We start from the raw sequence: 26,131 nt of genomic DNA, 5'->3' as shown, positions 1-26,131 counted from the left end.
CCCTTGGGAATTCCTTTTTCACCTTTCAAGAATGGAATCGGAGCAGCCATGGGACTGGCCTTTGTTCTCCGGCGGGGCTCTGCACTCGTCGCACTGCCCGTCGCAGCCCAAGCGCAGCCGGTTGCACGTCGCGCAGAGGACGGCCCCATCGGGGATGACGTCCTCTTCTGATTGCAAATAAAAAAAGGCCCAGTGAACACACGAGTAAGAGTGCAATCCTCTAGGGCAGCTACAGACGTAGAGTGCCTAAAAACATGTAATTTTGTGAATTCCCCCCCCCACCTTCCCCAAAAAAACGGCCCTTCAGGGGGAGGGGGGAGCTGGTATATAAAACGTTTAATTTGTGTTGAAAAAAAAAAAGACACCATGTTTTTGGCATGCAGTGCCATTTATTGTAGCGTTTTCTTAGAGAGAAATAAACACAACGTTTGTTGAAAGTGATTGAGAGCTTGGTTATTGCTCTGTATATGCTTCACTGAAAAGTAACCGCAATTGCTGACCGCAGCAGCAGCATTTCGTTGTTTTGTTCCTCCCTTAGGTCCCCCTCCATCTAGGCAGCGCGCTCGCCCCGTGTCTTTGCGCAGCTTCTCGACACATACTTATCGTCTTAGTTGAACTGACGCTTATAAAACGCCAAAACGGACATAATCACGGCACGAGGGACAACAAATTGGCCAATGGCGGCCAGTTTTAGGTATGGGCCCGCCCCGCTGTTAAAAAAAAACAGTCGGGCCGGTCCAAAACCGGGCAGGTGGCAACCCTACATATCCCCTCTTTCAACACCGCAAGAGCTCATCAATGTCATCATTCAAGACGTGTTGCTCCCAGTACCCATCGGGGACATGCACCGAGAAAACAGCATCCCTACAGGCGAAGGAAAGCTTCCCTTCACCAATATACAGCAGACCCACCGGACTGGTCTAAAATACCACAAACTCCGCATCCCACGCCAGCGATCTAGCTGGACTGCTCTTTATGTTCCTCCCTCCACTGCTCACACAGAAAACACAGAGACCCGTGGCTTATCCATGAACTCACTCTTACCCTCGGTCGGTGGACGGGAGTTGTACGGCCATCCGAAGGGTCCCGGCCTGCGCACCAGCAGCTCTCGGCCGGCGGGGAGGGCGTAGCGAACGCGGTAGTAGATGTGCCCGTCAAAGCCGATGAAGGAAGCCAGGTTCTGCTCGTCTTCGTCCTGCGCTGCTTGCACATAGCGCATCCAGTTGGACTCGGCCAGCGGACGGCCGTCCACCAGGTACGGGATGCCGTCCCCCCACCGGCCGATGGGGGGCCCCGCGTCGACACGGTACGCCTTCCCCGTGCCTGGCAGCTGTTGAGGAGCAAGACTGGCTCACAAATGAACTTCAAATGTCTAAACTCAGGGGCTCAAAATATCCAAGTGTGCCACACATTCCAGCAACACATTGAACCAAATACTCACCAACTCACTAGCACACGCGAATGCTTTAACAGGCAAAGGTCTATCGCAATGCTTTGAACAAAAGACAACTAAACCAATGCTCGCGTACATACTACAGCAGAACCCCGCTCATACATTCCTCAGTGCTGCGTTTTCTTGGCTGCTACGCTGTTTTTGACCGCTCCCGGTACAGCTCACATACAAGTTCCATGTATTAAAAAGTCCTCACTATTACGTCGTGGCCCAGAGTTACGTTCCCAGATCATTCGTCACAATCTGACACTCCGAACCTGGCCGGGAACATGCATGAACCACCATTTCGACGTTTGACGAGCCTTGACCAGGCTTGGCTATGGAAATGACTCCATGAAACCGCACGTGGGTGCGATTCGTCACCACTCGATGGCCCTATGTTACACTATCGTACCACCATCACCACTGCGCTTACAACGGAAGTTTCACTTCAGAACGCCAAAAGTGTGCATTTGCCATAAAAGCACCACCGCAAGAATAGAACGCGCTTTCATCGTCACTGTGCTCTTAAAGCTTTGAGAACACCGCTGAACTTGCAATCGCGAATTTTGTCGTGTCTTGATGACGTCGTGAAAACGGGAGGTGCTTTGCCTTCAGGAAAAGCTTGACGTACTAAACGCAGTAGGCAAGCAGCCAGCACGGAAGAGAGTCAACATCACTAAGGAGCTTGCATTGCCACGCATGGTGTTTTCCAGTTATCGCGAAAAGGAACAATCTTACATTCTTGAGTTTTTTTGACGTTCGAAAGCCAAAGTTGCAGAAATGTATGGTTGGAAGTCAAAGCTACAAAAGCTACACTGTTTGGTTCATTTTCGAAGGTTTCCTTACTGCTGCGTTTGCCTGGTTGTTACGTTATGTTTTCCCAGTCCGGTGAAAAATGCATGAACGGGGTTCCACTGTATATTTCACTCATACCCTACGAAAACTTCAAAGCAATGCACTTTGTCACCTTGTGACCAGCTGTGAGTGGCAGAACCATTCATTAGGCTCAGTAAAGCATGTTCTTGCGCTAGCTGGTACTGCATTTCAAGAGTAGAAAGAAAACTGCGTGTCAAAGACAATTCACAATGAGGATGGGGCAGGACGGGTGCCAGGTTTGCACTCTGACAGCAATAATCACTGAAACCAGCTGAAAATATCAAGTAGTGCTTGTTTACGAAGTTATTTTATCATTTTAGGCAGTTTTGTTGCCTTTGCGCACGTTGGTTTACATCGCGTTGCAGTTCTACTTACCACAGGACCATTCGCAAACAGTTTACAACAGCTTCGGTTTCGTTTCTGTATCCCGAAATTCATATTTGGTGCTACTACGCAGTTGCCCAACTTCAAGCCTATCTGCCAAGGCACCTTCAGCTTCCGCTACTGATCCTGTCTCATCCTCATTGTCTTGTCCTTGACGCGCAGTTTTTCTACTCATTCATTAGGCATAAACTTGCTTTAACAGCTGCTGACTTCATAACTTCATACCACTTCAATGGCCATTATTACTAGATGCACTGCTACCCTAAGACCCAACTGATCATTTGACCTTCTCAAAAATTGGAAGAGTGAACATTGAAACTAATGACAGCATCCAGGAGAGCTAAATATGCGGAGAGGGAGCCCATAAGTATTAAGCACCAAGAAAAGGTTGCAAATCTCACCACTGCGCATTGACAAATTGAAGATACCGCCTCACTAGTGCGACATACGGCTGCTGATATGGCAATGGCCGACAAAACTGCCCGAGTGTCAGCCCAGTGAGACCATTAAACAGGCCACCAAGGCAAAATATAAGTTTGATAAATTTGGAAGTACTAGCTCTGGTAACTCAATCAGGTCCGTTCCAGACACGAAAGACACTTTTAGGCTGAGAAAACGCAAGAAATACTAAAAAAATTTCAATTTATTTATTTATTTATTTAGATAAGTGCCCACAAACAGCATGACGCCTTCAGCGTGGTGCACAGAAGAAACAAGGGAAAGGATAGAAAAGGGAGATGTGTACAATGGGGAAAAAAGAGTATAGCAAAAATAACATCAATGGATCAAACATTATGAGGCTGACTCACACGATTCTACAACGCAAAAGAAGACACTCAGAACACACTCAGAAGATGTGTACCATAGCGAAAAAAGAGCATGAGAAATGAAAATAACCTCAATGGAACAAGCATTACATGGCTGACTCGCCTGATTTTACCACACATAAGTACACACTCAGGCTTTAGATGAATTTTTAACAGCTTGCACAAAAGTGCTGTAACGATCAAAGATACTCAGATCAGGCGCTTCAAGTGAGTTGTAAAGGAGTTGCATTCTCTGGACAGGACTTTTATGACTGACGTCAGGATAAAATAGCGGCGAGGAAAGGCATCGTGTGGGGACATGAAAATTGATGGAAGTTAGCAAATCGGCAGAGTCAACAGCCCCATGAACGAGCTTGTGAAGAAAGCACATATCGAGGAGTGTTCTTCTGTCACTCAGTCTGCTTAATCCAGTGTGGTCGAGTATTCTGTCATACGTGTAATATATTTTCCTGAAAAGGTAACGATCATAATAGATTCTAACAAATCTCATCTGGACTCGCTACAGACATGTAATATGGACAGGAGTGACATCATATGGGCCATAACTAAGAATACAATGACCAGTGTTTAACTGCGCGTTAGCATTAAAGCAATATGATCTAATGGAATCACCTCATCACATTTCGGGGCAGTGGCTTACATCGGCTGCTGCCTATGGCTCACACAAGGTTCTTGTGACATCATGGAGAAATCGCTGGATGGTGGCTCAGGAGTCACCACTGCTGCATTTGTTTTCACAGGTATCTCCACTACTTCAATGAAGTTTTCAGTAAAGTTGGTATAATTCTCATTCAGACAAATCAGTCTTCTTAACTCTTTCGTTACTGCGGGAAATTGACTGATTTTTAGTGAACTAAGAAAACCTTTTCTATTCGCTAAACATACTGGTTATGCACTAATTGCAGCATCATAAAATGCAGGTGATTGAAGGCCTTTTCCAACAACACCAGTTGTTAAAATGCTTTCATACATCATATATGCGATAAATATCAAAATCAAAATTTTTGTCGAGTTTTCATAGAAAACGATAAAAATGGAGTTGTGTATAGCAAGCCACCAATTGTACAAAACATTTCGAATACACGTTTGGTAGGCAAACGTTTAAAAATACGTCCTACAAGAAATAGTGACTTGCAATGAACAGTTTGTCCGATATAAAAAAAACGTTAGCATGCGTGGTGCCCGCGCCACAAGGTGAAGCCCAACCTCCATTCCAAAATGCGCAATTTTGGCTGGTTCCCTGCAAGAAATTTGGCAGTTTGACATTACCAGAGGCACTAATTTTTCCCCACGTGACGTAAAAAACATTTAGTCAATGACTGACTTGTCATTCACAATCAGCACAGTATTCGGGACAAGCACGCGACGCAGAAATATCAGCATGGAGTTGAAAACGCAACTCGGTGGTTGACCCTCATTGACGTCCATTACCTCGCAAAACATAGAGTAGAGCTTTATTATCATCTTCTCACTTGCTACTGTAGCCCTGCTTGCAGGAATGAGGTGCGATACGCTAGAATCGCACCCTGCAAGCTTTTGCTGAGTAGCTCCTGCTCGATGAAAGAGCTCAGCACTGCCTCCTCATTGCAGCACTACCTAACAGTTTACAGGGGCACTGACACAAAAATTCTGCATCTTGTTTTCTTGTTGCGTGATCAGTAGCTAATGCCCTATTTACCATGTGTGGAACCTCACTTGCTTCAGCGCGCGATGGTTGTTTAATTAAAAACGTTTTTAATTTCAGATTTTCGGAGTTTCGGTTTCAGATTTTGTTGTGAAAGGCTGGATTTGGTATTGCTTGTATTCACTGGCGAGACACGCATGAAGGCAACCGTGTGAGTGTGCCGTCACTCGTTCAGTCGGGCTCCACGGGATGGCGGTACTTGTCCGTGCTAAGAACATGAATGTGCTGCACGTTACAAACTCTACCTCGCCGAACGCCAAGTATTGCCTTGAGTCCAACGTGAGTTCGATTAATAACATCTCTGTTGACGCCACCGTTGAGAATCGGGTTGAAACAGAGCAGACGACACATGCCGGTGTTTTTTTTCTTCGGCGTGGCCAAAGCCGCACCATGTCCGCGGCGCATCGGCCATGTCTGTGGCCGTTTCCAGTGTTGCCAAGTGAAGGAATTGACAGCTAAACTTTTCAACGAATGCCACCTATAAACAAAGCTGCCCATGCGACTGTAGGATGGATATCACAGAGCACAGCTGCCGTAGCACTGTCGATTGAGCATCGCCGGCAGTTTCTGCTAATGCCCCTACGTGCAATGATCTCGTCAGCCACTTTGTGACCGTGGACGTAATGCAGGCGCCGTGAGTAGAAATTGCTGCCATGGCTAGAGAACGGCGTGCGACGCTCGAGGCAGTGGGCGGGGAGGCGCTTGCTAAGAGCAGCCAGCCGGTCCGCCTACAGGTCTGCCTACACATGTGCTAGGATTGACACTGCGGCAGACATTAGATCGCTGCTCTCGTAAGCAGAGCAGAGGACGATTTTTAATACAATTCGCCATTGCATCATTAACTCCTTTTCGTATGTGCTGCCTTGTTTGGCACTTGAGTCCCATTTCGCGTAGCAGTAACAAGCTACCGGTCGAGCTACCTGCGCCACTTCGCGGCCATGGCCACCACCTGCGCAGTGACCGTGCGGCTCGCTCCACCCGCCTGTTGTGTCCCCGGAGTGTTTTCGCGTCCAGTGTGATAAAAAGCAATAAAAATAGAATGCCTGGAATCGCTGTAAAACTTGGGTCGCAGCCAGCTGCCCGACGAGCCAACGAATCCCAGTGCCTCCGCCGCCAACGATCAAATTGTTTGTTGCTCGAGAAGCTCCAATCGAAGCAGCGAGCCAGCGAGAAATGCCAGCAATGCAGAAGCAGATCTCCGAACTTATCTCATCCTCAAAATTTTGCCAGTACTTTCATTTAAAAGAAAAAAGAAACATGAATCCTGTAGGAGACTCCATCCGAATAGATAGTTCTATTATGGATCAACACTAGACCACCGAAGATATCCTCATATGAAAACAAAACTGGCTGGCGAACAGCTGGAGGTGTGCAAGGAGGTTTCAAGCGCTCTCCTTGTCAGAACTAATATCTGGAAACTGGGTCTTATCTTTTGCGTGGAAGTTCTAACCACAGAAATTGAGTTAGGGAAATCATGAGTGGCATGCTTTTTTCGGGGATCAGTAGCAGATGCTGAAGGCGCCATGACACATAGGCCTGAAGTTGGGTAACTGCGTAGTAGCGCCAAATATGAATTTCGCGATGCAGAAACGAAACCGAAGCTATTGTGAACTGAACTGTTTGCGAATCTTCGTGTAGTAAATAGAACTACAACACGACTTAGAACGTGTGCAAATGCAATGAAACTGCTTAAAATTATAAAACTTTGCAAACTTCGTGTAGTAAATAGAACTACAACACGACTTAGAACGTGTGCAAATGCAATGAAACTGCTTAAAATTATAAAACTTTGCAAACAGGCACTGCTTGATATTCTCAGCCGATTGCAGGGAATACTACTGTCAGAGTGCAAACCTGAAGACTGAAAATCATCTTCTAAATCCCCATTCGTGCCTAGATAACAAGAACGAAATGCTGATTCAGAGTAATTACGAGTGGCACGCCTTCTTTGGTAGCAGTGACACGTGATAACCACACCCATTTTCCACACCCACGTGATGCGAATGTGCGTCAAAAATCATGTTTTCATTGAAAAATGAAAACAAAAGTGATTTCGAAAGGGCATTTTCTAAGCAAACGCCAAACAGCTTTACCTGTTCCAGAGGCACCTGGAGCGCTATGAAAAGGGGCTCCCAATGCATCATTCAAGTTGAACGATTTTGAATAGGTGTGGTAACAAAAGGGTTAAAGACCTATGGGGCAACACCTAGATCCGAGGGGCATCGCCTCACTCAAATGGGCACTGCATGACTTGGCACTTGGGCATAACCAAAAAAATTGGACCTCATGCACTGCTCTAAACTGTTTGCCCCCCAAGTCGTTACGAACAGTGCCCACATCTGCTAAACTTGACACCGGTGTCGGGCATCTGTAAGTAGTAGGCGAGTGATTCGAGGTGTAGAGAGAGAAGTAGTGGTGGACTGGGGACATCTTGTGCCTGCAGTGTCGCAACCCCCACCTGCCAGGTGTAGGAGCTGGTCTTGGTGACGTCGTCGATGCGGGCGCCCTCGTATGGGCCAAACACAGTCCTCGCCGGGACGGCCTTCGATGTGAAGATCCCGTACCTACGGGGTGATTTCACAGACGGAGCGATGTGCAGAAAACTGGGCAGCGTCTTTATGGGGCGCTGCTCGTCCCCGAACGGTGCCTGCAGGGAACACAGGATCAGTCAGGTTGTCACTGACAACAGCCAGCGATTCTTTGAGTCCAGAAACATTCTCAGTTCTCTTCACTATTTATAGTGTTTTTGATTGCGCTATCTTTTAGTGCGCAAGTGCTCTGGCAGCTGCTGCTGGGTTTGGCAGCAGCAACGGCATTGTAACTGAGCAAGCAAAGACAGAAAGAAAGCAACAGGGAATAGCATGGCAAAAGTCTGAGGGGAGGGCAGCACGTGCTCACTGCCTCCCCCTCACACTTCTCCTCCACCTATTTGTGGCTCACCTGAACCCCGTGACATTTGCGTGGGAGGTTCAAGCACGATTTGCAACAACATTCTGGGCGATAGCGACATGCTGCAAGATAACGGCAGAGTAGTGCGCACTGCAGTGCGTTCACTGATCACGCGATCACCTCCTGAAACACAGCAGCTATAAGCTGTGATCGAGAAGACAGCAGTTCGCACTGTGCACAAATTTCGCATTAGAGAGTATAGTAATTGCCAGTGCTTTTTTAGATCGTCAAAGTGTATTTAATGTATACTCTGTCTTGTCTTGTGCGTATTCTGTATCTATTTGTGCCCCATAGCTACCTGTTCATATAAAAACATCTACCGTATTTACACGATTGTAGGTCGACCCTTTTTTTCAAATTTGATAATCCAATGTTGGGGGGTCGACTTAGAATCGAAATCAATCGTCTACCGCTAGTCACGGCAAGAGAAACGAGAACTCAGGGCTGCTGCGAGGTGGGGACACCTTTGCACCCTCGTTCCCATGGTTATGGTCGTAAGTGTGAACCGCATGGGGCGTTTCTGCTCGCGAAAATGCGCCGCTGACAGTGCAGCTAATGCCACCCGCGTGCGCTACGCGATCGGCGGCGGCAACATGGCGGCGTCACCAGCCGCGAAGAGGTCCGCGTAGCTCCAGCGACCGCTCCTAACCGCTCTTTAAGATATCACTGAAGGCACAAACGAAGGCGTTTGTGCAGGATAGGAGCTGATAATATGGTCGAAAACGACACTATAAAGCATCATCCGCGCCGCTAGGGAAAGCGCCAATCAAATATCCGCCACCGTGGTAAGCCTAAACGTCTCCGGCGGCGCCAGCCGGCTGTCCCAAGCGCTTTCAAACTGCCGGCTTGAAGAGCGCGCCTCCCCATTGGGGCAAGTCGTCAGGCTTCTCCCACTGCCGCTCCCGACACGCGCGAATCGCGTGAAAAAACACTCTATGAGGTTCGGCCTTACAAGCAGTAGAAGCTGCCGCGCGCACGGAGTCGTTGATGGGGGCATCAAAAAGTCACCCGCGCACGAATCGCGTGCAAAAACGCGTCAAGAAGCGTTTTATTCGTATAAAAATAATAATAATAATCATTAGCGAATCCCTTGATTCAATGCACGGCGCTAACGTAGCCGCCATGTTTGTTTTGGTATCGCGCCGCAGTGGCCGCTGCCGGTTGCTTCGATGGTTGTCATCTCGCAGCGAATGTATTTTTCCCGCTCAACCTACAGCGCATTGTTATTCCGGGTGCTTATACAAAAGCTTTTCTTTTTTAACATCTACCGCGCTTACCACGAGCGCACGGCTCTTGTGGAGAGCCGCCGTGTGGGTTACGGAAGAGCTTTTCTTTGTGATACGATTTTCTACGCGGCGCTCGCATTTTTTTTTTTTTTTTTTTGAGAGATGCAATTTTTGGGGGTCGACCTACATTCGAGTCGACTTACAATCGTGTAAATACGGTAGCTGTGTTTATTAACCGACTCAGTGCCCTTTCTTATAGTCACTGCTCACACTTTTATTTGCTTACTTGGTCAAAGGGACAAATTGTTTTTAAGGTTCTGTCTACAATTAATGCAATTTACTATCTTCCCTAAGACTGTTTAACTTAGTGAACTATGTAATGACTTTAGAAGAACCTAACAACTTACGTGAGAAATAGTCGGTCCTCATAACTGGTGTCAACTTCTTTAATGGTCATTTATTAAAAAAAAAAAATGGCCGCGTATCTGCTCACTTTGCTGCAAATGTCGTCGAAAGACCACAGTGCTCTGGGGCCCTTCTAAGTTGATGCCCCTCTGGTCTGCCCCACCCATCTGCCATACTCTTCCCCTCCCACAATAAGCACCACAGAGGTTTGCTCAAGTCAATTCAATTTTTGTGCGTTCCAATGCCTGTGCGCCATCTATATAAACCTTCCACTACCCTTGAACTTGTAACCTGGCCATGTGGTCCAGGCTCTTCGCGTGCTGTCTTTGTATTTTTGGGTCAAAATTACCGTTTTTAACATGCATTTTTTATTCATTATTGCAAATACCAAGTGCACATCTATTTGCACTTGAAAGAACGGTGTCTGGTACCAATCATGTATTGATGTCTTGCCTCAAATACGCCTAATGTTTCTTTTCCCTGGAAGATATTTAGTGGTTTGGAAAGTTTTGCTTATAATAACCTCTTGTTCAAGTATTTCTTCAACTTTTGGCTTATAGGCTCAGTCGAGGGATAGACAGGCAGACAGACGGGCATACATTCATACATACAGACAGACTGACCAAGAGTTTCAGGTTTAAGTAGCCCAAGAAAGACTATTGCCTTTTAAAACGCCAGCGCGTGCCATACGTGGAAGACACGCTCACAAATGATAGACAGGCCAGCCTCATAAACAGCAAAGACACGTGCTGTACGCCAGCCATGGAAACAGCCTACGTGTCTTTCCAAAAGTTCATACTCTTTAAAGGACAGACAAGTGATTTTTGTGCAGTGCAGGTCCTCTAGCTTTTATAGAAGCCAGCATTTTATATAGCGAGGGGGCTTCTAAATAAATTGGCAGAAATAATTTTAATCTGGCTCTGAACATTCTAAATTTTGAAACGTGTAGTGTCCAAACGTGACGCGCTTTCAAACGTTCTCTACTTCCGCTGTCAAACATTCTCGGGTGAAAACCATTTAAATTAGGGCGGAAACCATTTCAGTTCAAGGTGCCTTTTGTTGGGGAAGAAAGCGTATGCTTCACAAAATTAGCTTTCTGTCCCTTTAATGCATCCTAGCTACACAGCTCTGAGGCCTGCTGTATGATTTTTGATTGTGGGGTTTAACGCGCCGACGCAACGCAGGCGATGAGGCGCGCCGTAGTGGAGGGCTCCGGATTAATTTTGACCACCTGGGGATCTTTATCGTGCGCCGAAATCTCGTACACACGGGCGTTTCTGCTTTTCGCCTCCATTAGAAAAGCGGCCGCCGCGGCCGGGAATCGAACCCGCGACCGTGAGGCCTGCTGTAGCAGCCTACAGAACAACACAGATTACCCTGCACATGCGCTGTCTGCACGCAAACACAATTTTAGGCTGAGAAGCTTGAAAAATCACAGGGGGAAGGAAAAGGTGCAGTAAAAAAGTAACAGCTGAAACACTAACAGTAAAAGGACCAACAGCGGAACAATTGCGAGACAAGTCAGAGTGCGCTACGGGAGAACTGACACACGAAATTTTTGTTACATTTTTTTCGCTCCTACAGGTGCCCAGAAATTATATAATAGCCCATTAGGTGGTTGATCGTTGTATAATTGCCTAAAGCCTCGTTTATTTTGGTCAGTTTCGATTTTGGCGGAACCAATACTGATGCGGCTGCCGTGACAGGACGGCACTCTTGACATCACTGTTCTTGCTGCACCACGGCCAGTCAAGTACATGCCCAAACCGGCCATGCTGGCACGCGTGTGCAGTGCAACGTCAGTGCCGAAACTGTGACACCATCACAAGGCAGAGCAGTGCAAGCAACAGTAGCCAGCGCGTTGGCTACGTCACGGGAGCCCCGACGAAGGCAGTTTGGGCGAGGCACTCAATGTGTCATCTGGTGTCAAACGGGTATCATTCTGAGCTTTTTCAAGCATGCAAACCGTAGAATTCATCTAAAATATTGTATACTGAACCATTACGGTTCTTGGGAGGTATCTCCACATACAGAGGAGGCTTATCTCAGCTTTCAAATTTCGTGCCAGTACTCCCGTTAATGGTTCAGTCCAGTTTTTCAGCGGGCACAGCTACAGTTCATTGGGGCACGTTGTTAACCTTGCGTATTTCCGATTGTACAGGCTCCCTCCAAACGTCGCAAACGACCTCGAGGAACTAAAAAAGAGCGTCACTTACCGGCACATGCCTGACGAGCTTGTACGGATGTTTTCGGCAGTACCCAGTGTAGACCGCATTGCACTCGTCGCACACTGCAAATACCCCAAACAGAGGGAACATAACTCGTTAGAAGTCACGCAACGATTCACCTTCTTAAAAGCTTCGAGGGAAACATCCACGGATAAATGACAGCTAGCGCATCACTCAAACCAGATTTGCAAAAGTAGGAACAAAGGGCGCAACGAACCAAGGAGCACTGCGAGGCAACTGCAACAAGGCACACACACTGAACTCAACACTGAAATAAGTTCTTTACTGCAGCTATCTTAAGTCCCTGGGCTTTCCGTAGGAGCAAAACGAGACTTAAGTACAAAAAGCTCAGTTTTTTGCCATCTGTTTTCTGCGTTATGTTGGGGCGCACATTCAAAGCCTGAAGTACTGTAGCGAGAATGTCTGGCTATCTGTCGGTTACTGAACGAGAAATTACTGCCTGACACCCAACTCAAGCTTAGAAGATGAGGCCTGACATTTGCTGCAAGCAGTCCATCGCTTGTGAGCTTCACACACAGTTGAAATACTGGCAGCGTAGCTTCCATCCCATTCTGCCCTCAGTGAAGGCTCTATGACTACTCGAATGAAAATTGTGCTGGAAATTATGACTGAACAAAGCTCAGGACAATCCAGGAGTGGAGCGGTGCACTGCACTTGCACACCAGACCGCATTGAACTGAGCACGATCACCTATCTATTGGCAAAACACTGCGTTAAGAACACTAAAGCGCTGTAATAAGTTGGCCTATACTCGTAGATTACGGTACTATCTACGAAATGTGCCTCTTGCAACAACAGTAATTCCGTGTGAATGCTGAAAACGCAGCCAAAAGTGTAAAACACCGCTATCGCAACTCCATACACTTTCAAGCATGATTTGCAACATCACGAGTCGTGAATGGTGAAACAGGATTAGTGGCGCCTGTACAAACGCTTCCTTAAAGGAGCCATGAAGACAAAATACAAGCTAGTGTTATTCGAAAGATTTCATGTTTTATAGAGCCCCCAGCGCCTGTCCGAATGCAAACGATGCTTTATTCCCCGAGAAATTGATTCATTTAAGTTAAAATTTTGATTTCTCCGCCAAATTGTGCATTTTCGTGGTTTGCAATGACATCACAGGAACCGACCACTCTGCAGCCGATTGGAAAGCCTTGTTTACCGTTAGTGAACCTAGATGGCGCCACCATACCATGGCAAGCCGTTTTCTGCCTTTGGTTTGTTTTTGACCGTATTTAAACCTAGCTTGCTTTAGTTCATGGAGAAAATAATCGTTTCGTGAAACATAGTGGTCGCTCGACAAATATGGTCATGCAAGACACCGTTGCTTGCGTCAATCGGCCAGTGTCGCCTGAGACAACCCCAAAGCCTCGCAGTGCTGTGCAGCTAAACCAAGCATAGTGTGCGCAGTACAAACAGCAGTACGCATCGGTACTTCTATGTTTACGTGGGCTTTTGTAACTTCCACTGTTTCTCCCACCATTCTAACAGCTTTGAAAAGAATGTGCCCTAAATTTAAGCGCAAATGGCTCGTTCGGCAAGCTTATAAGCTCTGCCTAATTTGCATTTGCTTTTGCCGCCCTCCACCAATCCCAGAGGTGTCACATGTGACATCATAGGTTCTGTTGCGGGAAATGAGCTAGTGGGTTGCATGGCCATTCTCTTTTTTCCAAATTATGTAGCTCATTTGAGCGAAGTTTATGTTAAAAGTGGTGTCAGTATGATTCAAACGAGGCAATCTTTTGAATGAGCCAAACTCGTGTTTTGTCTGCATGGCCCCTTTAAAGCAAACAGTGTACCATTTGTTTCCCTGAAACAAACAGCAAGAAAGTTCTGCTAAGTCCATGGCTTCCAAAAAGCAAGAACTTTGGCTCTCTTGCTACAACTGCTGCGACGGTTTGGACCTGCTTTCACTGAAGATAAATGTTTTGCATAGTCTCAAAAGTACCATCGGAACACTGGTGTGTGTGTGACAGCAAAAGCTGCTGCCCCTTTCAACAGCATGTCAGTATACGACAACCAAAGGCAATACCCCGTAATTACCAGCGCAACTGTCTTCGTGAACTGACCAGCCAGTAGCCACCATGTTGGGGAACTGCGCAAATACCGGATTTTGGCGCGTATAACCCACACCAAAAATGCAGAAATTTCAGTGGCAAAGTAGAGGTGCGGATAATACGCGAGGTCTTTTCTTTAGTGCAGCCTAACAGAAACGCGAGTTGTGCCGTGACGCTCCAACCCACTATTATTGACTAAACCTTCCATGACAGCTATTGCGCAAAACATACACAAGGACAAGGAAGAAAAAACAAGGACGAGCGCACTCTAACCACTTAATTTTATTAGTGAATTGTGACTTTTGCCTTGCAGTCAGTGTATTCGACTTCTTAAATATACGCCTTTTCTGTCTACATAATATGTGATGTGTTGCTTGAGCAGTAGCTTTGGTGCAGCATTTCCTGTATCAAATGTGCGGGCAATATGCGAGGATTTTTTTTTTCTTTTCTGGCGAGCTGAAAGTGGGGCTGCGGACTATATGCAGGGGCGGGTTATACGCGCAAAAACACGGTAATTTCTACTTGTTCTCCTAAGTAACACCACCTCCCTTGCTGAGAATGCCTGCTTCCTATGCATGTGTACTCTTTCATGTCACAGGCACAAAAAAGAAAAAAAAAATGCCTGCTCAAATAACATACCCCTAAACAAAGCATCACTTGCTGCTATGTACCAAAAGAAGCTTTGAAAGGTCCTGTCTTTGATGTTACCTTCCAATTATAATGAGATATCATTTAGTCTTCAGCACCCCTTTAGCATTTTTCAGAGTAGAATGAATGTTTGCAATGCAGCGACGCATACTCTAAAAATTGTTTCTTGGTTCCAGCTGTATTAGGTACGGAGTTCTCATTTCTCGTGTATTCATTCTCAGCATACTTCAAACACAAAGTGTTCATGGCCTCCCCATTTGACGTCCAACTGCTTTCTGCAGCGAAAATAACATCACACACTCTTTCTCCAGCAAAGGCATCTGGTGAGCGCGATGCCATTGCACCATTCTGGCTCACCCATCAAGGGTATTTCGTCGTCACTGTCAGCGGTCTTCTCTCCCCATGGGTCCGGGCTTGCGGCGCGCTTTGCCATCCCTGTTCACTTGAGCCGTTGCCCCAGAACCACCGGAATCTGCCACGATACTCGGTTTTGAGCCCTGCAGTGACACAAGGAGATCACCACTAACAGCCACAACCAGTTGACATACCAAATGTTCCATAAAGTATTTTTGGCATTAAACGTCCACCTAATGTGCAAGTTACAACCCCTATACACAAACACTTTTCTGGAAAATTTCACTATTTTGCAAAAACATTTTCACAAAACTGTGCAGGTGACACCTTGGTGTAGTCGCACATATTTGTATGGTTACACCTCCATCCACGTACCTACTTCTCAAACATGCTATAAGAGAAGCTGTTCCCATTACTTTTTGTGAGCTAAACAGCGCCATAATCTCGTGATACTGCAGAGTCCCTCGATGAGCTTAAACAATGGGGTGTAACAGACAAATTTTGCCTCGGAAGCTCCGTCTTGTTAAACTATTTGACCCTAGCTTGGAGAAGGGAAGACCATTATAAACTAGCTGTCATGACCAACCCCCCCAGAAGATGAAGATGAAAAAGAAGAGAGCAAAAACCCAAACAATAAGGGCCAATCTAAAGGACATTTGAAGGGGACCGAGGAAGAGGAAGACAAGGTTTCCCAGGCGATGTTCCTCGAACGGCGCCCAGCTTCATCCGAACCTCAGCTGAGTCTGACAACGCCCTCAAGACAAGAGTTCCAGACTACGATCCACAGCAATACACCGGCCGCAGCTCTGGACACAAGACCCAGCTGGGCTGGAACACTATATATAGGGCCAATGGCATCCCGGGCCACGCATTCTTGGCTCTTGGCAGCGCTGGTTGGGCTCACTACCAGCAAGGTCCATAGGACAGGACACAAATAGTACCTTTATTGCCACAATAGACAACGACCACTAACAAAGTGAGAGGCATTTACATCAGGCAAGGCTTGGTGCAGACACTTTATCGGTGACATTCGAGCACAGTGTGCAGCTAAGGACCAGCTGCCTTGTGGTGTAAATACCGTCCTCGTGAATTAAGTGTCCTCTTTCTGCAATCCAACACACTTAGCTGATTGATGTGACACCAACACATGCACGAGTGCAAACTAACACATGCAGCACATGGTGAGAATGCAGAATCCCGAACAACCAAGGTGGCCTAGATTTGCATACAAGTGTGCTTTGTTTTAAAAAAACCTTCCTACCGCTGCCACGGTGCTCTCTTAGAGTGACAGGAAAAAACATCAGCATACTTTCTGAGCCCTCACATATACACCTGGTCAATATCTTGGTCAGGCCCAGCCTCCCACCAAAGCATGCTGTATGGCTCTGCTGGCTCTATAACAGCTGGTACTGGCATCACTGTAGCCACCATGTTAGAGCACTGCTTATCTTATCTGCCGCTGTTGTCTCGAGTAGCGCTGAAAAAGCTGAGAGCAGTACTTTACAAAGCGCTGCGGTGATATCACATGCAAGCTATGTCTAGCACTATTGCCTCAAGTCACCATACATGAATGCTATCACATTGCCAACCACACCAGTTCACAGCACACCAATTTTTAAAGTTCAATGACCAAATGCAGAACGAACATTTTTTCGCCCCACTCGAAAGATTTCCCCATCGAAATACCACTCATGCCAGTGTCAACAAAATTGAAATGCGACACAGCCTGTACAATAAGGGAGAGAAAGCAGAACACCTGCGAGGGATTCACCAGTAGTGAGTAAGCATTCGAGCTACACCAGTCGCACTTGCGCAGAGTCCTCCTTGGCTTTTTTACACAACTCATTTCGTGTCATAGGACTTTGCACAAGTTTTTCATTTATCTTTTGTTATCTCATATCTACGACACTTCTGTTAACCCAAACAGCTTCTTTTTCAATATGAGTAAGCAAGTGCAAGAAAGCCAAGTTCCCAAAAACCACGTTTCTGTGTTTTGGGCTTCACTGGAATACACCACTTTTCTTTAAAATTGGCTTCACTACAATGCACAAATGCACTGCTGGAAGCAACTTTCCAGGGGCACTATAACCATAAAAATATCAATGGCCTAAGGTATTGTATCAATGCACAAAAGTAAGATGACCTTAAAACTCTAAAGCAGTTGCTACGACATTGCAATTGTAGTCACAGACAGTGTCAATAAATTATTACCTCCACAAGGCCCTATGTATCCCTAAAATAGCAGCGCTTTGAGCTAAGGAAGGATGCTTCGTTTTCTAAGAGAAGCAGTCTAAAATGCTAAGACAATAAAACAATGTCAACTCCCCAGCTCCTCTCCCACGCGGAACTTGTGAAATCGTAGCATTTGGCAGTACCAGCTGATACCAACACAATCACCCCAAACTGAGCTGTATTATTGTTAGTGGCAGTTTAAAACTACCAAGAACGCTGTGTTGCAACAAGGACGTACTAGACAAGCGGTTAAAGGAAGAAAATTGACAGGAAATTAAGGGCTGACATTTATGGCTGCCCAAGTACATCGCACCATTTCTAGGTTATCCAATTGTAGTAGGGGACAGGGGCTTTGGAAGAGGGGGGACCAGGGTAAAATTAAGCCCCCCCCCCCTACTGTCAAAAAGAAGGAGCTCAGAACGTTCCGTTCTTGGCATGAGCACCCATTTGCTCAAAAAAAAAAAACTGCCTGGAGTGAGGCTAAAGTGCGAGGTAGGCTCAAAACAAATGAAGCATGCCCGATCGAACACACAGCAAGTCAGCCAAGGATAATCATGATTATATTCTGCATTTGCCGTGTTCAATTTCTTCGTATACTTCATAACTGACACATTGCTTTCATTACAGCTTTGCTGTTCCTGTAAGAAGTAAATGATTTTTTTTTTCCATAATTTTATTCACGATGATGATTGTAGCACACGTGAAGGTGCTTGAAAAAGCGTTTCGAGCATCACACAGAGTACAATTGTTTTTCCCTAACCAAACAACTACTATTAGCCTCAGCTATTACATCATGCAGAATGTTTCCAGCTGATACAAAGCTGTTACTTAGAATAAATTATGCTTGATTAAACATTCAGTTGTAAGAGCCAAGTTGTACCTGGGTAAAAAAAAACATTTCATGCTGGAAGAAAACACCTTTTAGTTTCTAGAACCACATAATCATCATCACCACTACCAATGGGGGGTGGGGGGTGTTAGAATGTCAGAACACCCCCCTTGCCCTGTCTTTTCGGCCTTCTTTATTCAAACTCCCAGAGTCCTATGCACACCTGTATTTTTATGTAGATGTTGAGGTGAACGGAAACATTTTTGAGCTTCATTACAGCAGAAAAATGACTAAGCTGTCAAGCTGTTTGGGCGCCAGCTTTTTCTTTTTTTTTATTGGCAGCGTATACCCCCCCCCCCCCCCCAACTGTTTCAAGAAAGGCCAGTTGTGGCAAAACAATACCATGGCCCGAGAACTTCAAATGCCTGTTACCCAGATAACTGTGGAACAAAGGCACTGCACTTACATAGGCCAAAATTGTGTCCGGGAGATACAGTGTTATTTATAACACTGTTCAAACCTTGTCTGGAATGGCCCATTGCTAAAGCCTGTGGTCACAACTGCCTGTTGACCCCCCAACCACGAATTAACTAGGGACAAACGGCTCAGCAACGAACGAAAGGACACTAGCATCACTTTGACATGTGATCAAACCATCCACACCTTCTTTTTTCCCCCGGGAGGGGACCATCTCCCAGCAAAGACAGCATCCTTGCTTTAGTACCATGGCCAAAAACCCATGCCTCATCCTGTAAAAATTTCTAGCCTATATTTAGGCCCAGAATTTAAAGACTTTAAACATACCAGAGAATAAGGTTTCACAACAATGTAGAGATCATTGATTACAAAGGCTTTGAAAGTGTTGGAAAGGTGGGGTGCTCAAGACAATCACTGGTGATGATGATGATGATCAGTTTTCTTCCCACTGCTCCACTTCACCGCATGCTGCCTTCAGTGGTCCACCCACTGCTCTGGTTGACCTGTTTGAAATCTGTGCCTGAGAAACTAAAAACGGCCACTGTGCGAGAACAACCCCACCAGCATTGGGCTGCACCTCCCGCCGCCTGGTTATGCGAAAAAGGTCTGAACAAGTAGATTGCCAGCTGCATGCAAATCTTGCAGTCAATGCTCACACTTATCACTTCCTTGTTTTGTTTAAGAGCTTCCCCTTTTCAGCACACAGCAGCCCCACAATGACCAGTGTTTGACCAGATTTGTCCAAGATTCGTGACGAAAATTTAAAATTCCTAAACTTCTAGACCCCCCCACCAAGTGCAAAAAATTCCTGGGGAGAACTTTGATGACGATTAGTTTTAAGCGTAGGGAAAAAACCTCTCACTTATTCCCTTTTGTCTTCTACTCAGCCTTTATGCGTGCTGACCTTCTGCTTTTCATTTTTGCATTGTGTAGTTCTAGAAACCACTTTACTTCGGCATCTGAACAGTCTGCAGAAATTTTTTACAGATGTCATTTTTAGTTTTTAGTAACCGAATGTTCAATCAAACATTCAACTAACACTGCAGCTTTTTGTCGACTTTAACATATACGGGCAATATTTGGTTAGGGAAGAGCAACTGAGCACTCGGAATGCATTTAAAGGCCCCTTCAAGCATGATAAAATCAACATCATGAATAAAATTATCAGAAGGAAATAATTTACTCTTGCTTGCAGGAAGAGCAAAACTCTGATTATAGTACGCATCAATAACAAATTTTAAAGAAAGAAGAAACGAGGTGGATTAAAACAAGACTGGCCTTGTAAGACAAGGCGTGTTTTGGAAGTATGACTGTGTTGTATTGAGCATAGCACTTTGGACTGCTCCAACCAGGTTTTGTTTGTTTGTTTTAAGCCCCTGCTTCCCCCATTTCCAGAGCCTCTGTGACTATTTTTGCTGTACTACACGAACAGAGCTTCTGAAATACTGCCCAGCTAATGTTTTCCCTTGCTTACAGCTCAGCTAAGCTGATGTGGAAGCTTGCCTTACTTAGTGCAAGGAGCTGCTGCGGTTCTAAGCATTCTAAAAAAAAAAAAAATTTCATGTTTTAACAAAAGATACGTACACACCCGATGTCCTTCACTGCGTGCAGATTATTTCACTACTAATAACAAGTGCATGCCTTTACGACACGCGCAGAAACCTGTTTTCTTTCTCCACCACTTTGAAATTGGACCTCAGGGACCAATTGGACCAATCACACCGAAAATCTTTGGCGCTCCTCGTAATGGCTTTACTAAACATGCCTCCATTAACCATTATCAGGTAGAACTGGTGAAAAGCGCTCGCGAACTGGTGTCACCAGCGCCGTGTGATCGGTGACGTTTTGGAAAGCGCGATCCTGACGTTCATAAACCATGCGTCATCTTTAGATGAACGATAAATTTGCTGCGCGCCCAGCGGTACTTCTTAAGTACTTCTCAAGCTCCTGAAATGACAAGATGTAACACGTAAAACACGGTAATTTAATACGATGAGAAACACGAACAAAATTTTCACGGTGAGGGCAGGCCAAGGAGGGTAAAAAAAATTGGGGCAGGCCTACGCTTGCTTTGCCGTGAAGAGAGAAGTCAGTGCTCGGCCATTAGGCTTAGCGATGGAACAGTTATGCATTCGATGCGCCGTTGGAGAATAAAGTATTAAATGAAATAATCAGAGCGCGGCAGCCGCACGCCGGGGAATGAAAGAAACGCGAGGCTGCCGCGAAAAGTTCAGAGAAAATTAATCACGCTCGGAGAAAAGCCCGAACCTGGGCGCGCGAAAGTTAAAATGCGCGCGCACTGCGGCCGCCTCGTCTTCGTAACGCTAGTTTCCGTAATACTGAGCAAAACATGTCGCACTCTCCACACTTTATTTCCTGCACTGCACACGACCCAACGTCAGCAAGCATAGCCATTCATGTGTTTGCGTACACATTCTGCTTTCACTGCTACGACGTTTTGCCGCGCTGAATAACATGTAACGGTAACGTAGAAAATAGATCATACAACAACCACTTGCAACTTACGCGACCAATTTCTTGTCACCTTGAATAGTTGTCCGCCCGCGCAAAGTCGTGGGTTGCGCCAATCAAGTGTACAGAAATTTCGCAGGGCAGTGATAAAAGTTTTTAGAACGCCGGCGAAACACAGCGCAACGGCCCGATGGAACCGCCGATGGCCGTCGACCGTGCCGCCGATGCCGCACCTGTCGGCGGCGCTGGTAACTACTGATAACCTGATAACCTCGGCGCCTTAGTTGCCTTAGTGGCCCTAGTATGCTCGAGCCATCGCTCGAGCAGAAATTCTTGCAAAAAAATTCAGATCATTTCGTGGTGTGTATTTATTTTGTTTTTGCGATTTGTGGTGTGTATTTGCTTCGTTTTGTTCACGGCGAATTATTGCATGTTCCATTTGTCTTAACACGAAAGGTTTTTTTTTTAATCGGTGCCCTTCCACTCAGTGAACGAACCGAAACACGTTTGTTTTTAACTTGCGATTGAGCACACTTCCTAGGTAATTATTTCTGAATGAAACTTGGAAAGACTACAGTCTTACTCTAAGAGGTCAAACTGCAGCTGCCAGTTTCCCTCCCGCGTCGTAGGCATCCAAACCGCTCTACCACGGTGGACAGCAGCGCAGGTAGCATTAGTCTGTGAGATGTCCGATGTCCACGTTGAAATCTGCCCCCAGCAGAGTGGGTACGTCAACGGTGGCGCATCAAGCCTGCTCGCGCGTGCACGCACCCCCTGCCAGGAATGCACGCATATAAAAGTGGCAGGGGAAAATACACGCCACTCGTGGAGCGCAGTACAGTACACACTTTTCGGGAAAGAGGCGGCGGCGGGGATGGAGAATTTGTAACCATATTTCCTAGGTAGCCACTGCACAACACACAATGTGGGAAAGCCAACTTACACAGACCAAGTTGATGATGATGATCGCTATTGGTTTCCCCTTTGTAGCGGGGTGATGACGAGTCATCTTACCAAAAAGGACTAATGCACCTTATACTCTCGGTTTAACACTAGCGCTGCTTAGGGTAGGCACAAAAAAATATTAGGCACAAAATACTTTTTTTTTTCTGTTACAGGTGGTAACTGTCCTAGCAATATTCCCCTCTCTGCTTTTCGTCCACCAGCATTCTATTCTTCTTTTCATAGCCTTGAAGTTAGCTCCTTCTGTGCAACCCTTAAATCCTAGGGCTTCTGGAAGCCCAATATTTACCTCATGTAGATTTGGATGGATACCCTCGCATTCTAACACTATGTGCCGCATAGTTTCTGTTTCTTTTTCCGCAGACAACACATACCCCATCATTTTGTGAATACTTCCCCACACTTAATTCGCAAGCAACCTGCTTTAGCCACAAAAAGCAAAGCACTGCCCTGGGAATTATCGTAGAAATTTTCCTTTCTGACATCCAATTTCTCAGCCCTGTACATCTCTAACGACGTTTTAGCTTCTGTTTTTTTCTCTCTATTCTTTCGTTTCTATCTGCCTTGCCTCTTTTTTGGTTGTCTTGGCTGTTTTGGATTCTCCACTGTTCTTTCCAGTTCTTACCAGTTTACAGGTATAAAGGTGGCTTTACCTCTAAGCACAAATTAATTGCTGGGACGACATTTTTACAGGGGCAATATATGCATCTCATGTCAAAATATGGAGGCCCCAAAAGCTTTTTCTTTACGAATTTTTTGTTATGTTGAACACAATTAAGTCCCAAGGATTTGTTCCACACAAGCGCATGAACCGTGGGGATTAGGCATATACAGCGTCGCTGTAAAAGCAGTTTCCATTTATGCCTAGTTCTGTAAATAGTGCATTGCCAAATTAGCCTTAAAAACTTTGTAATCGGCAAATTTCAGCTCCACATATTCAATAACAGGGATTTGTGCGTTGTTTGTTGAGTTTGTACGTTGATCGTAATTATTCAATAATGTTGATCATTTGCAACAATGTAAATACAGCTCTAATAAGCACACGAAGGACCATTGTGCAGTACAATCAGTGCCGGTTTGTTTGAAAGTCTTTGGTTCTCTTTTGCTGGGATTCCGTCCGTTAAAAATCCTGGCCCAAAAATGTGAACACAGCTCACATAGGTGCAGAAAGAACCATTAACAGCACCATCAATGCTGGTTTGTTTCAGTGTCTTTGGTTTTCTTTTGCCCGGATTCCGTCAGTTTAGAAATCCTGCCGTTCTTCCAGAACCTTCCATTTGAGTTAATGTCTGGCTCTCACCCCCACTCTACCTCATCCACTGTACACATCAACAAGCCTGCATTAAGCGCTCCTACTCTCCACCTGCTAAAATCCTATTGAAGAACCACTTTTTTAAGGCTTCACAAAACTTGGGCTCCACACTTCACGACCACAAAATCGTGGACAATTAGGCCACAGCCTCAATGTCTCAAGTAAAAATACTGCATATCAACCTCCATACTTTTGAGCTAACCATACTCGGAGAATATACATCCAAAAAAAAAAGAACCTATTAAACATCCAAACAAATTGCAGAAGCGGACTGCATCATAATGTGTCAAGAGGTGTTGACATGTTACGAAGAAAACAAGGTAACTGCAGAAATGAGCGTCTAGAAATCCAAAGCTTTGTGGGTCCAATGCTAGGCAATGTGTAAACATGTGCAATTTATTTTGCAGGACACACATGAAGTTAAAATCAATTTTAAAAATGAGTGCAAACCAGCAGCAACCTGTTGCAGCAATCGAAGCACAATGACAGCTGTGAGGCCACCGTTTAAAACTTATTCAAACCCTTTTGTACCGTTTGGAGTCTTGTCGTGCCCCTGCAGAACCGTAACAAGCAGGCACATTTGCCCAAGTGAAAACTCTGTTTTTATGGGTGTCCCCATTAAAGATATGTCTGCAAGCCATCATGCATCACTCTGCAAAACTAGCCCAACATCACAGCGTGACCAGAACATGCTCACAAAATAAGAACGCACACGTTACCATGCGATTTACCATGCCTGTGCAGTGACTCATCCGACTGTGCTTTGCGCTTGAACTGCTACCACACCCGGAGGCACAGCAGTCGCCACCGAGCCAAGGCACTCCACATGGCGCCACACTCCCTCCTGGGACTGCAGGTGCCTCCTCTGTCCTTCACAACGTCAGAGATGGCAGCACCACAACACCGGTAGAAAAAAGAAATTAATCTAGAAACATTAATTGAAAACACTTTACCTACAAGCTAATGCTTTGGCATTCCTACCCGTCTGGCAAATTTTATCCTGCCCCGTCTCATTAGAAATTCGAGGGTAAGGCAACAAAGAAGTTGTCTGTGAAGATTTCTTTTTTTTCCCCTCACTTTTTAATTGTACACTAGTCTTCCAAGAGCACCATGAGAGGGACATCCTCTGATACAAGTACGCTATTCTGAACACGCTGGAGTCCCTGCCGTCCACTATTATTGTTCACGATACTTGTCTCAAGGAGGAGGGAAAGGGGAATGTTTGTGAGGGAGAAGGAAAGAGCAGAGGGACCAGGTTGGTTTGGATTGGCTTCGATCTGGCGTGTCAAACAGCAAAAACTAATCCAACATAAATGTCAATTAGCAACTCGCGATTATTTCGATTAATGCCATATCACCTCGTAGCTACTCGTACTTCAAGAGAGCATTCAACTTGGAAGCTAAGCTAATGTAAAAGCATAACTGAAACAGCATCAAGGTTAGCATTTCACATGACACTACTATCCAGCAAACAAACTGACCAATTTTTTTCCCTCTCTTCCACCCTACTTCTTTTAGTGCCTTCATTCATTCACTTGTCCCCATACCCACGGAGTTGCTTTTGTCTAACAAAGAGCTCTCTCTCTCTCTCTCTCTCTCTCTCTCTCTCTCTTATCCTAATAAAAAATTATTTAGCCATACATATACGCATCATCATAAAGGTTTTGAAAAAGCTACTTGCCATGGGCACCATTAGCACTTTGAAATTTTGCAAGACATATTGTGGACACAACAAGGTCAAGGTATAAAAGGTTGCATGCACTGAAAGCGATCTGTAGCACCCTCGTTGCGATTCGTGGTAAACACCGTTTCTTTCCATGAATTATTCGTCGACTAACTGATACGAACATGAGAGGAATCTGTCATCAGGAGTTTCGAAGCTTTGCATTTCAAACACATCGGTTAGCTGTCTGAGGCAAAGCCAACAAAAGAATTTAGTCTTGTGTATTTTCGATTCTCTTATAATAGACTTTGGCGCTGACAGCAGTCCAAACACCCCCACATCGATGTCACGTCTACTTGCAGCTTTGAGGACCAGTTGTTTGTGCAGTGATGCCACATAAAAGCAGAGTTGAATGCAGAGTGACTCTTCGGGGAATTATGGTGGAGGCTGTACAGTCTTTGTCAAAATTTTCTAGGCCAAGCCGGAAATGCGCAGTGCACAAAAAATTCACTGTACAAGCCTACGTCCCGAGCAAGGCTGAAATGTTTTATGCTGGAAAGCCAGAGAAAACACCTGTCTTTCTTACTGTCATAATATATTTTTGCCACATTTAAAGGTAAGGTTTATTCTTTGAATTCTTTGTGGTAGAATAGGCTTAGGATTGGCCTAGAACATTTTGGCAAAGGGTGTACCTTGCACCATGTGCTGAGGGCAGTGGGGGAACTGCTCAAACTGTGGGCACTTCAAAAAAATAATCAAGGTATCAAAGAAAACACAGGAAGCAGTGACAACTCCCCCGCCACTTTCCGGAGGTTTTTCTATGGCATCACAGAATCTTGTCTCTGCGATTGGCGGCCACCAACGTAAGCCACCACCAACAAACGTGACTAGAGGGGCTTGAAGTTCTGCCTGATCATATCACTCGAATGCTACCATGCAATTAACCTCCTGATAGAAGTTTTTTTAGTGATGACCCATATAACATCACCACAGAGCAAGATTTGGCAGTGTTTCCATATTTCTTCTGTTTCCTCAGTTGAGAAATGTCTCTCGTGGGTGGAATGGAGCTGAATGAGTCACCAAAAGTTA

At 45.6% G+C, this 26,131-nt stretch overlaps 1 protein-coding gene across 2 annotated transcripts; it reads right to left on the bottom strand.

The window, feature by feature from the left end:
* Positions 1 to 25,995, bottom strand: LOC144142427 (histone-lysine N-methyltransferase set-17-like). Of its 2 annotated transcripts, none has more exons than XM_077673932.1 (6): positions 24,111 to 25,995; positions 15,098 to 15,237; positions 12,003 to 12,076; positions 7,665 to 7,853; positions 1,045 to 1,330; positions 1 to 167 (listed from the first exon to the last, which is right to left on the bottom strand). In XM_077673932.1, exons 2-6 carry the CDS (start codon positions 15,171 to 15,173, stop codon positions 19 to 21), a joined length of 774 nt encoding a protein of 257 aa, XP_077530058.1. In that variant the 5' UTR covers positions 15,174 to 15,237; positions 24,111 to 25,995; the 3' UTR covers positions 1 to 18. The 2 variants fall into 2 exon arrangements, with proteins under 2 accessions (XP_077530058.1, XP_077530057.1); XM_077673931.1 differs by lacking the exon at positions 24,111 to 25,995 and adding an exon at positions 21,159 to 21,334.
* Positions 25,996 to 26,131: the final 136 nt, after the last annotated feature.

The sequence above is a fragment of the Haemaphysalis longicornis genome, unplaced genomic scaffold, assembly GCF_048455015.1.
Source record: "Haemaphysalis longicornis isolate Haplotype H1 unplaced genomic scaffold, Haemaphysalis longicornis Haplotype H1 scaffold_6, whole genome shotgun sequence".
Taxonomy (NCBI): domain Eukaryota; kingdom Metazoa; phylum Arthropoda; class Arachnida; order Ixodida; family Ixodidae; genus Haemaphysalis; species Haemaphysalis longicornis.
The sequence above is the reverse complement of the archived record's forward strand: the minus strand, read 5'-3'. Positions and strand labels throughout refer to the sequence as shown.

Excerpts from the sequence above, each read along its gene's own strand:
- LOC144142427 (XM_077673932.1), bottom strand. The coding sequence starts at position 15,173 with ATGGCAAAGCGCGCCGCAAGCCCGGACCCATGGGGAGAGAAGACCGCT. Across the intron at positions 7,854-12,002 it reads AGCTCGTCAGGCATGTGCCG|GCACCGTTCGGGGACGAGCA; the intron begins GTAAGTGACGCT and ends TGTTCCCTGCAG. Across the intron at positions 168-1,044 it reads CTCCCGTCCACCGACCGAGG|AAGAGGACGTCATCCCCGAT; the intron begins GTAAGAGTGAGT and ends ATTTGCAATCAG.